At 45.0% G+C, this 13,159-nt stretch overlaps 2 protein-coding genes across 2 annotated transcripts in view; one reads left to right on the top strand and one right to left on the bottom strand.

Moving 5' to 3' along the window:
• The window catches only part of LOC139465949 (muscarinic acetylcholine receptor gar-2-like), a 236,575-nt gene that overhangs the window by 121,135 nt on the left and 102,281 nt on the right, over positions 1–13,159 (top strand). The gene's annotated exons all lie outside the window — the stretch shown is intronic.
• Positions 181–1,935, bottom strand: LOC139465589 (soluble scavenger receptor cysteine-rich domain-containing protein SSC5D-like). The gene is made up of 2 exons (XM_071247298.1): positions 1,846–1,935; positions 181–855 (listed from the first exon to the last, which is right to left on the bottom strand). Exons 1-2 carry the CDS (start codon positions 1,933–1,935, stop codon positions 181–183), a joined length of 765 nt encoding a protein of 254 aa, XP_071103399.1.

Raw genomic sequence — 13,159 nt, 5'->3', positions numbered from 1 at the left:
TGTGTGATTGTGTTGCAGGGCGTGACGGGGTGTGATTGTGTTGCAGGGCGTGACGGGGTGTGAGGGTGTTACAGGACGTGACGGGGTGTGAGGGTGTTGCAGGGCGTGACGGGGTGTGATTGTGTTGCAGGGCGTGGCTGGGTGTGATTGTGTTGCAGGGCGTGACGGGGTGTGAGGGTGTTACAGGGCGTGACGGGGTGTGAGGGTGTTGCAGGGCGTGACGGGGTGTGAGGGTGTTACAGGACGTGACGGGGTGTGAGGGTGTTGCAGGGCGTGACGGGGTGTGAGGGTGTTACAGGACGTGACGGGGTGTGAGGGTGTTGCAGGGCGTGGCTGGGTGTGAGGGTGTTGCAGGGCGTGGCTGGATGTGAGGGTGTTGCAGGGCGTAACGATGTGTGATTGTGTTGCAGGGCGTGGCTGGGTGTGAGGGTGGTACAGGACGTGACAGGGTGTGATGGTGTTGTTGGGCGTGACAGGGTGTGATGGTGTTGTTGGGCGTGACGGGGTGTGAGGGTGTTGCAGGGCGTGGCGGGGTGTGAGGGTATTGCTAGGCGTGACGGGGTGTGAGGGTGTTGCAGGGCGTGATGGGGTGTGAGGGTGTTGCAGGGCGTGACAGGGTGTGAGGGTGTTGCAGGGCGTGACGGGCTGTGAGGGCGTTGCTGGGCGTGACAGGCTGTGAGGGTATTGCAGGGCGTGACGGCGTGTGAGGGTGTTGCAGGGCGTGACGGGGTGTGAGGGTGTTGCAGGGCGTGACGGGGTGTGAGGGTATTGCAGGGCGTGACGGGGTGTGAAGGTGTTGCTGGCTGTGACGGGGTGAGATGTGCTTGTGTTGGATGGAACGCAACGGGCAAAGAGCTGTGATATTTGATGGAAAATAGGTTCACTAGCTTTGGCCGTGACGGGGTGGGGAAGGGAGTAATGAGTGGGGGTGGGCAGGTAACTAGGGGAGTGGTGGGGAGGGGAAGGGAGTGAACGATGGGGGTGGGATATTTCCTCGGGTGTGATTTGGGTGAGGTAATGTGTATGTGGAATGCACAAGGATGGAATTGTGGTAGGTGGCCATGGGTGTTGTTGGTGTGGGAGGGAAAGGCGGTATTTGGTAGGCTATGCAACAATACGCATATTCCTATGGCTTTCAGTCTATGTGAGATGGTCCAGCCAGCCTGCCGTGGCTTTGAGAGAAGAGTAGCATGGCCTTAGTGCAGTTGTACCTGGATGCACCTCGTAACGATGCTCATGATTCGTGCTTGGTCCGTCTTCTCCGTGGGCAGAGTTGCTACACGACAAAAACCTAATTATCTACAAGTCATTTTGCGAGGATAACCTGATGCCATGCGAATTAATACATTACGGAGGTGCTTCAATAGGTTCTTCTGCAGTGGTTATGTGAATTGTACGTGTGTGATCCCATTTATGTAAATTATGATACCTTTGGTAGGCAAATATAGCAAAATATAATTCGCTTCTTTAGCTACTCGTTGATATGTATACTCCGGGTCGTCGTCTTTCATGTTCATTAAACCCTGAACAGCACAATGCCCGTGACAGATGTCCCAAAGAAGACCTCCTTTCAGAGATCATTATCCAGACTGACTTGTAATTATTTGCAAGTGATAGGTAATTGATTCGAGAAAAACATATAATGTAACGTGTTATGACGAAGACCGGAGCCAGGGCTTGGAGAACACGTGTATCCAATCTACAATGGAACGCTTTCAGGGGGTGGTCCCTAATATCTACCATAGCTGTCGTAAGCACTGATTATGAGTAACCTAATCGATCCACCATTTTCCTAGCATGTGGAAAAGTGGGAAATGCATTTAGTGTTCAGCTTTGGTTGTATACTTTCAACATGGGATGATGGCCCTCTTGTGGCTTGTGCACTTCTTCCTCTCTGCCAGTCTCCATCTTACGACCTTCCTGTTGTGACCACATCCCCTAAGTATAAGAGCAGGTCAGAATAGTTTTCCCGGACCTATTGCTGGTCGCGAGAGGCGGATAAAAGTGACCAGATAGCGCGGTGCCTTGGTTGCTTGAGAGAGCTTTATTTCAGTAAAGGGGCCTTCGGCCCATTATACAATACATGATATCAGAATTAGACAGTTTCAGCGCCAATGATAATGTTATATCATCTTAGCCAGGTTTTCTGTCACCGATGTGCTTCATCCTTGCTACAATATTTCTTTGTACCGTATTTGAACTTCAATATGGCTGATTGCGCCGATAAACATCATATACTCACCCATACTTCTCGTGAGACATGTCCTAATAATAAACTGTGTTCTTATTGCGCTAGACTCATGGCACAAGGCGCATGCTCAAAGCGCTAACATTATCAATGAATCAGTGTGCACTCGATTACCATTCTCAGATCCCTGGGGAGTATACAACCCAAACTGCCAATGAGGCTCTAGAAGGTCAATAGCCACTGTTGGGTGAACAGAGGCACATTCCGAACAAAATCACTTGCCTAAGGAGACACATTTTATCCTTCATGTGAATTCAGTATATATCCTTAAGACCTATAGAATGGTCACATGTTTGAAAGTAATACAACTCTATATCGTTAATATTATCAATATCCTTGTCGACATTAACATGTCTTATTAAAGTGTCATCAACGCTCTCTATCTAAATATCAAAGGCTTGTCTCGCACGAGATTAGTTCGCTATTCCAGCGAGAACATCGTACATTCTGACAGTTTTCCATCAATCACAACATTCCAGATTCTCAGCCTTGCGGACTACCGAAACATTGACCATTTTAGCGTAAATACGTTTCCATGGTGGCGTGGTCTTCCAAGTTAACAACGTATGTTCCAGTGACGTCCGTTTACTTATTAATCAGGCGACATACGCTGTGTATTTTACATGCGCGACTAAGGTGTGTCGTGTACTATTTCGGGTATATCACGACGTCTCACCTGGATGTGTCCCGTGAAGATCCGGGGACGTTAAAATTGGTCTTCATCAACCCATGTTTGTCGTTAGAGGCGACTAACGGGATTGGGTGGTCGGGCTCGCTGACCTGGTTGATGCATGTCATCGTATACCAATTGCGTGGATCGATGCTCATGATATCAGTCAATGGATCGTCTTGACTATTTTCAGACCGCCGCCACATAGCTGGAAACAAACAAACAAACATATTAAAGGGATGTGATAAGAAAGTACGACTGTCACGGACCGCTACAGGATGATGAGGTAGTCAAGTGGGTAATGCATTAGCTCGTGACGCCGAAGGCCTGGGTTCGATTCACTACATGGGTACAATGTGTGAAGCCCGTTTGTGGTGCCCACCGCCATGACATTGCTGAAATATTGCTAAAAGCGGCGTAAAACTTAACTCATGCAAACTCTTGTTTATCGTTATACAAGGCATTGTACAATGAATCTAGATCAGAGAGAAACTGGAAGTCGAATCAGCAGTTCCTGATAGCCAAAAAGCGACATACTGTTACATCTTATGATACTCTTTAAAAATACAACTCTGTTTAACAAGAAATATACAGGTCTGAGAATAATCGTGAAGAATGTGCATTAAATTATTGCAATTCAAATGCTTCGCAAAAGTGGCATGAAAACATAAAACGTCAACGCCAGAGAGAAACCGGTCTCGATTATCCGCCCAAAAAGAGGTGTAAGGCAAAATAGGGGTGAAAATGATATGAATGGATCACTGAAATTTAGTGACGATACCAATGTTTTAGATGAACCATCGATTACTGCAGGTCATCGTCTCACTAATAATCACTTGGATTTGTCTTAATCCAACCAGACATTGACAAGGGAACAGAGAGCCATCTGGGAGTACCAGATCATCTTCCAGCAAACATGCTGCATCCATTAGGTTTGAGTTAAACAAACCTCCCATCATCATATATTGGCCAGCGAGGGTTTAGTTAGCAGATCATGGCATGCACACACTTTAATGACATATGTTGTTGGTGTGATATATATTTGGATTCCCCCGAGCTAGGGTTATGGTGTCCTGTAACCGTCGTGCGGTGCCATCTCCGCATCATCTTGCACCACGATCGGTTCCAACGTCATCCCCTCCAATTTCACCGTTGGTAATTACCGATCTTTCAGGGCTTAAGGGGTCGGGTGTGTGGAACGCTTCACCTGATGCGATGCGAAACAGTCGGAGAACGACGACAAATGTAATCGAACACTTTTGATTGTTTGGTCACACGCTAGTTGAATGTTCATTAACATCGCTTCTTAAGATGTTCATCAGTAAGAATACACTTGCATGAGATTTAAGAGGCTGCTTACCTAAGCCCCCGGTGTTAGTTCTTTCAGGATAACGTGACCATAAATAAGGCTAACATGTCCTTGCGACTTTGTACCTGTGACCGTCTTGCGCTCAGCTAAGTCACGCTATCACGACGTTGTCTGTAACTCATGTCACGCGACTGTGTGGTCTTCATCCTACGTCACTTCACACCACAACCTCCAACCCTGTTTTCATCTTATGTAACAACCTCCCCGCCTTGTCTTCATCCCATGTGACAAACACCCCATCCTGTCTTCATCCCATGTAACAACCTCTCACTCTGTCTTCATCCCATGTAATAACCTCCCGCCCTGTCTTAAACCCATGTGATAACCTCCCGCCCTGTCTTCATCCCATGTGACAAACACCCCGCCCTGTCTTCATTCCATGTAACAACCTCCGATCCTGTCTTCATCCCACGTGATAACCTCCCGCCCTGTCTTCATCCCATGTGACAACCTCTCACGCTGTCTTCATCCCATGTGACAAACACCCCGCCCTGTCTTCATTCCATGTAACAACCTCCCACCCTGTCTTCATCCCATGTGATAACCTCCCGCCCTGTCTTCATCACATGTAACAACCTCCCACCCTGTCTTCATCCCATGTAACAACCTCCCACCCTGTCTTCATCCGATGTAACAACCTCCCATCCTGTCTTCATCCCATGTGACTAACACCCCATCCTGTCTCCATCCGATGTAACAACCTCCCATCCTGTCTTCATCCCATGTGACTAACACCCCATCCTGTCTCCATCCGATGTAACCACCTCCCATCCTGTCTTCACCCCATGTGACTAACACCCCATCCTGTCTTCATCCGATGTAACCACCTCCCATCCTGTGTCCATCCCATGTGACGAACACCCCATCCTGTCTTCATCCGATGTAACCACCTCCCATCCTGTCTTCATCCCATGTGACTAACACCCCATCCTGTCTTCATCCGATGTAACCACCTCCCATCCTGTCTTCATCCCATGTGACTAACACCCCATCCTGTCTTCATCCGATGTAACAACCTCCCATCCTGTCTTCATCCGATGTGACTAACACCCCATCCTATTTTCAGCCATGTGACAACCTCCCACCCTGTCTTCATCCTATGCAACAACACCCCACCCTGTCTTCATCCCATGTCATAACATCCCGGTCTTGTCTTCATCCATGTCATGACCTCCTAGTTATTGTCTGGGCATGGTGTACCTGCATGGCTGTTCAGTCTGTCACCCGGATATAAACAGCTTGTTCTTCTCCATCCACGCCTCTCACTCCATCTCTGTACATCACCGACGCTTAAAGTATGTGTAATCCATCAAACTACACGTCAAGCATTACACGTTCGCGGTGTTAGTTCAGGGCAGTTAGTGCCTGCGGTAGACTCACACCCCTCGGTGCAGCCTCCCTCACCAATAGCGTCGTTGCCAGCAGATCTATATCCTTCATTTGAAATAATGTCATATATGATCCTTGTCGTGACGCTCCCGATATGTCACTGAACCCCACTAAGAAGTGAATGATTGAGTGAATATTATTTTCCACTCCAGTCGATAATATTGTACGCAACGCACTGAAACACGTGGAGAGGTACCGTGGACCTCTTATATTCCACCCGGAATCCCCACGGGAAATACACATGGGTGGCACGGGGAAATATTCCACCCGGAATCCACACAGGAGACACACACGGGTGGGGCGGGGATATATTCCACTCGGAACCCCCACGGGGGATACACACGGGTGGCACTGGGAAATATTCCATCCGGAATCCCCACGGGGAAATACACATGGGTGGCACTGGGAAATATTCCACCCGGAATCCCCACGTGGAAATACACACGGGTGTCACCGCGAAATATTCCACCCGTATTCCCCACGTGGAAATACACACGGGTGTCACCGCGAAATATTCCACCCGGAATCCCCATGGGGAAATACACCCGGGTGGCAATGGGAAATATTTCACCCGGAACCCCCACAGGTTTATGCATGAGCTCAAGGCAGTTGAGAACTATTCCACCTCGGAGATATTTTCACGTCAGCCATTTGGGATCTAGTGCACCAGGTTTCCTACTGAGACACACACTAGATTAGATGACGTTTAGACATTAGATGACGTTTCAAGAACAGCAATCAAACCGTTCCTGAGATTCACAATTAATTCGTAGTTGACTGCCTTTTGTTATTTCGCATAAGTGTAATTGAAATGTTACCGCTATATAGCGTCAGGAGACGTTGTTGATGGCATACTCATAATGTCGCCGAAATAGATTCAATTACCATACAAATCACGATAAATGAACGTCTGGATCGAATTTGCGATCGGAGTGTTTGTCAGACGCAGGTAAATTTCACCGTATGGTGGCGGATATTTAATATGATACTGGGAATTCCATCATTTGTTTACACGATACAACCGGTTACAAATGACGACGAGACATGCTGTAATGATTTACAACTTTGCTCTAACTAGCCCTGCTGCATAGCTCCGTCTGAGAGGGCCGGCTTTGCCTTGATATTGTGTGTTTACAAAGGCAACACACAATCCGAGCAACAATGTAATCAGAGTGGGTTCTACATCCTGAGGTATTTTCACAAGGCGCGCACCTCTTATTCAAAATAGTCCTCGGGCGTCGTGGGCCATATAGTCGGGAGCTGACCGAGGTGGCCTGAGAAACTCGGGTCTTGTTGAGTAGGTAGGGTCAATGGGTGGAGTCCAAAGAGCTAGCTCAGCTGTGTCGTTAAACAGTCCGATTGCTAATATGTTGTGGTTGTTAAATATGATGGGACGTCATATATTTGATGTCTATAGCGTCCCGGGAACTATCATTCCGACCGCACGATAATTGGTACCTCAGTAGGCCACCAGTTCATAAAACCACGGTTAAAATATAGGTCATCAGTTACGATCCATAAACATAGGAATCTCCAAATCTCAAAGCGTGGCAACACTCCGTTAAGTGACACTCTCTTAGCACCATTTGATTTCACAAAGTGGCATAATATATGGACGTATAAGTTACAGCTAAGTGGTTGTAAGAACACCATGATGGTGATACGTGTATAAAGATGCATTAGTTGATTAGTATCTGACGGTTTTTCCAGAAAATGCGACATAGGTACAATGTATTACATATAATGTTTAAGAAAAAATATAAATTTGACCTTAGGTTTTACAAAAAAAGACGTAACATACTGGAAGGTCTGAGCCATAATTTATTCAAAATTGTTTCCGAGAAAAAATAATAGCGCTGATTCAATTAATAATTTTTTTTCAAACCAAAATATCCACCCCTCTCCCCGTGAATATTGAATAGCCAGTCCACTCTTGTAATAGTCGTAGTTGTAGTCTCTGATAGTGGTGTAGTTGTAGTTACCGGTTGTTGTAGTCGTAGTTGTAGTAATGGCTGGTGTTGTCGTAGTTGTAGTCACCGGTTGTGTTATAGTCGTAGTAGTTACTGGCTGTTGCAGTCGTAGTTGTAGCCACTTGATGTTACATATGACACATGCACATATATAGGAACATTGTTACATCAGACATATATGCAGAAGCAACAAGAATTGTATATGGTGGCACGTTTGACAGTGGTATCGACATCCGACAGAACAAGTTGCTTCCAGTGATTGTGTTGGCCACCATGAATCCCCCAGTTGCTAGATCACGCAACCGCCTGAATCTCGTGAATCTGAGACCTCATGTATACATGCTCTATCTGCCGGTATTGGTTTATAGAAGGAGTTGTCTGCTTACGTTATCAAGATAACTTTAGTGCCGGCACTTCTGTCTCTCAACAAATGATGGAAGACGAGCCATAACACGTCAGCAGCGTACACACTCAGCAATGATGGCGTATGTTTGGAGAAAAAAGTGTTTTAAGAACTCTACGATATTTATATTATATGGAAGCATGTGCTTGCCGACACTTGCGCCATTACCAGCGCGCCTGTTATTGAGTGTGCGCCCGCATTCCACTCACCGGTTGGGAATACTGGAAACAAAACAAGGGAGAGCACTCTGTGACAGAACCAACTGTTAACCACTAGTGGGATAACAATTACTTTGCTCAGAATTTGTTTTCAACCAATGTGGGCAAAGCTACGCCATGCCGAAGATGGAAGTGAGATGTTAATCTATAGAATATTTGATACAGCTATAAACATCCTAAATGGAAAACACAGATATCCATTTCAATCTCCGATTAGATTCCAAAGATTATTACCCGGTCAAGTACCACAGTCGGGGTTTCATCATCATCTGTACTGATTAGTGCGTTCTGTTGATATATTATATACCGACCAGCAACCACGATGTATCTGCGGCGAAAAGTTATTCGTTGCTTCATCTTGATTAAATATGTAGTTTGAAATAATATGACATTTTTTACTTGGTATATTCTTGTAGACAGACACAATATACTTGTGCAGACAAATGAATACAGGGCTTCAATTTAAGCTGTAGGCACTTATCTTTACTTTCAGATAAGATTAAGTATTGATTTTGTGAAATTCCCGCTTGGATGATATCACACCTGTTCAAAGACGCAGACAGAATGATCGCTTTCACTTACAGACTTGTTACTTTCAGGTGTAGTGCCTTGTGTCAGTTCGCTCTTCTCTTAAATATGTATGTATAGACTTATTTGTCTGTAACCAGTTATTTGATTAATCAAACAATGAATGACATCAACGAGCGTCATAGTCTGTGACCAGAACCCTCACGGTCAAGTATTTGTTTTGTTTCACCAGCCTTCCATGGGAGCGCTCTATGGTGACCCGACCCATACATATTTTGAAATAGATAATTTTATATTTTAAAGCAAATAATCCGTGATAATGGTGAACCCTGTCCACTGTGCCATATAGTGTTATTAAATGGGGACCTGGATTTTGGTACACACATTCTGGTACACACATTCGCGCACTCACATTCTGGTACACACATTCTGATACACACATTCGCGCACTCACATTCTGGTACACACATTCTGGTACACACATTCGCGCACTCACATTCTGGTACACACATCCTGGTACACACATTCTGGATCACACATTCGCGCACTCACATTCTGGTACACACATTCTGGATCACACATTCTGGTACACATATTCGCGCACTCACATTCTGGTACACACATTCTGGTACACACATTCTTATACACACATTCGCACACTCACATTCTGGTACACACATTCTGGTACACACATTCGCGCACTCACATTCCGGTACACACATTCTGGTACACACATTCGCGCATTCACATCCTGGTACACACATTCGCGAACTCACATCCTGGTACACACATTCTGGTACACACATTCGCACACTCACATTCTGGTACACACATCCTGGTACACACATCCTGGTACACACATTCTGGTACACACATCCTGGTATACACATCCTGGTACACACATTCTGGTACACACATCCTGGTACACACATCCTGGTACACACATTCTGGTACACACATCCTGGTACACACATTCTGGTACACACATCCTGGTACACACATCCTGGTACACACATTCTGGTACACACATCCTGGTACACACATTCTGGTACACACATCCTGGTACACACATTCTGGTACACACATTCTGGTACACACATCCTGGTACACACATCCTGGTACACACATTCTGGTACACACATTCTGGTACACACATCCTGGTACACACATTCTGGTACACACATCCTGGTACACACATCCTGGTACACATATCCCCAGCCCGGACGCTTCAACTTCATCAGAGTACATTAAAAATGTAATGGCGTCGTTACCTCAGCAGTGCCACAAATGCATCTGTATAATTATCTAACAACGTGTACCTCCTGAAATTTGTATCTGTACATTCTATACAGTTCACATATCAGCATGGTGTTATGTGTTTGATGCATGACACACGATGATCATACGACTTGTAAACCAATATACCAACGGCATTCGATCAGGATTCAGTATGTGCGATCTGCATTAAGCCCATTACACGGATCCACCATGAAGAGCAGATAGCGATATTGGCAGTGGTTGTTACGTGTGCAGACTGAGGTCTTATATGCACAATGTGTGCCCACGTGCGGAGGGATCTGGAGATATGAAACGAGATATATTTGCAATTACGATCTGACGCAAACATCAGAAATGGATAAAGCGGAGAAGCAAAATAGTTTGTTGGGTAAAGAGCGCCATTAATGATCATGGTGATGTTTACAATAGCTTTGTGTCTCATCAAGCGATAGTGAAGTCTTATGAATAGGAGCCAAACGTTCAGGAAACTCATTCGACATTTCTTAAGAGGCGTTCAGACGTTTATACTTTGGGTAATATGGTTGTAGTTCACGTCATATTGCATAGCTTATGCAATACAATGAAGATGAGGGGACCGACCATTTGATGGTCTATGTTTAATAAATAAAACGATTCTCCTAGAACATGCTTGAAAACAATAATTCTGCTTCAGCATCTTGAAAAATCAAGACATTTTCTGCCACAAAAAATAAATTGCTGCGAGGTTTAAACAACATGTTCAGCCTCATAATGTTAGTTTTTAAAAACAATTCTGGTTTTACAACTGTAGCTGAAAGTATATCCATTTTCCATACAAAATACCAGGCCCTTCCCAGAAAATCAACAGGAATTTTAACGTCTTTATTCTTTCGTACAAACTTTCGGTACATATGCTAGTACATGTATCAAGCAAGTGATGAGCAACTGGAAGGACATGGTTCCTTGTACATATACTAGTACATATAAACAGATAAACAATGAACAAGGTGACAAATGATGTCGAGGGATGAAGCCTGAGAGAAACTTTAACAACAAGGCACACACAAGTTGAAATCTTTGTCACCTGTGTATTCAAGGATACTGCAGCATCTGAAATGCCACTTAAATCCAGACACGAGGTAATCTAGATTTGGATACGTTTTTTGTATTATTTCCCAGGGCCTTGGAGACAGAATAAGACACATACTATACCATGATATTGTCATGTAGATGGTCAAACGGTCAACATGCATCTAATTGTACTGAAGTAATATGTACATGATGCTGGAATACCCTCTGACGCATGAGTGAGTGAAATGGGATTTACGGGCAGTTCGGTCAGATGAAGACGTGTGTACCACGCCCAGCTGACTGACACCACCCTGCCCTGTGCGTTATAAATCTTTGGTCCAAAGGGACCCTAGTGCCATACATGAAGCGTTGTAACTGTGCTAATGAATTCATGACACAGGGTGCGTTCTTCATTGTGTTAATGTGCACTGATCAATATGCATCCATTCAACTGTCAAGGGTGACCACTTTGAATATGTTATCGTGTTATGAGGTCAAGTTCGATACATCGGGTTCTTTGTGGTGTGATGAGTGGAACGATGGTTAACATCGTGTGTTTTCCACGCCGAATACCTACGTTTGATTCCCTTGGGTGAAGGGGCGGTCGGGTAGCCTAGTGGTTAAAGCGTTCGCTCATCACGCAGAATACCTAGGTTTGAATCCCTTGAGTGAAGGGGCGGTCGGGGAGCCTAGTGGTTAAAGCGTTCGCTCATCACGCAGAATACCTAGGTTTGAATCCCTTGAGTGAAGGGGCGGTCGGGGAGCCTAGTGGTTAAAGCGTTCGCTCATCACGCCGAATACCTAGGTTTGATTCCTTTGAGTGAAAGGGGAAACGCTTCTCCTTCCTGGCGAACGATGATAAGGTGCACGAGCCACATCACATCTTCTGCATGGTGAGTTGTGGCATCTCGGCCAGAATGCTTCATTATAATGATACGTACTCTACCTTTGTCTGTCATAAATACACCAGGAAACTGAATCCGGAAAGCACAAATAGAGAGTATGAAGGCGACTAAAAGGATCGGGTGGTCAGGCTCGCTGACGTGGTTGATGCACGTCATCGAATCCGAGTGCGTGGATCAATTCTCATGCTATCAATCACTGGATTGTCTGTCCCAGACACGATTATTTACAGAACGCCGTCATATAGCTGGAATATATTGCTAAGTGCGGCATTAAACAACAAACAAAAAAAATAAAAAAAGATACTTTACAGGGAGACACGTTCATATTAACATTAAACTAACAATAATGCATGTGTCTGTTATAAATAATATGGTGAAATAGGGTATCATATGTCGTAATAACTGTTGATATATGTAAGTGCCTTTACATCATATTCGGACTACATAGGGGCAGATTACTTGTCGTAAGTGGTACAGGTGTTTAGATGGAAGGGAGACGTTTTAACAACATTTTAAATATCACTAAGTCTAAACAATTACATTTTAAGTTTGAAACTCCACATTCAGTCGAGAAATGTAGAGGTTCGATGCTCAGGCAAATTATAGATCTCTACCCCAGTAGAAACGACAAATCGGGACTATCTTGATTGAAAGGATGTTGAATACGCAGGAACGACAATTCATTGAATGGGGTGAGGTGAAATGGGATTGAATGTCGTATTCAAGGTTATCGCATTGTATAAAAACGCGTGTGTTTGCACGTGTGTGCTTGTACAAGTCCGCACTCATGCCTTCTTTAGACACCACTTCTTTAGCCCTCTGAGACACCATACCTCAGTTTCAAATGATAACTTCACTCAAACACAGTATACTGTCCAACTATTCTTGGTTTAGACCATTATGTCGAGCTCCAGGCAGGATAACAAGTAAAATCTTCTCTTGGTATGACACGACCGGGGATAAAACCATCACCCTTCAGCTCTCAGGGCACGGGTTCTATCTCCTAGACCACGGCGGCGATCTCTTGGAATGAGTGAGTGCGTTGGAGGCAAACATTTATACCATGGCATGATAATTTAATTGAGGGGTACCAGAGTAAACTGATACGTGTTAACCATGTGCATGGGCGTC

This window comes from Haliotis cracherodii, unplaced genomic scaffold (assembly GCF_022045235.1).
Source record: "Haliotis cracherodii isolate W230 unplaced genomic scaffold, xgHalCrac1.p SCAF_18, whole genome shotgun sequence".
NCBI lineage: Eukaryota > Metazoa > Mollusca > Gastropoda > Lepetellida > Haliotidae > Haliotis > Haliotis cracherodii.
The sequence above is the reverse complement of the archived record's forward strand: the minus strand, read 5'-3'. Positions and strand labels throughout refer to the sequence as shown.

Coding starts and splice junctions, on each gene's coding strand:
- LOC139465589 (XM_071247298.1), bottom strand. CDS start 1,935: ATGTGGTCACAACAGGAAGGTCGTAAGATGGAGACTGGCAGAGAGGAA. Junction 856..1,845: donor GCCATCATCCCATGTTGAAA/GTATACAACCAA, acceptor CAAATATCACAG/CTCTTTGCCCGTTGCGTTCC.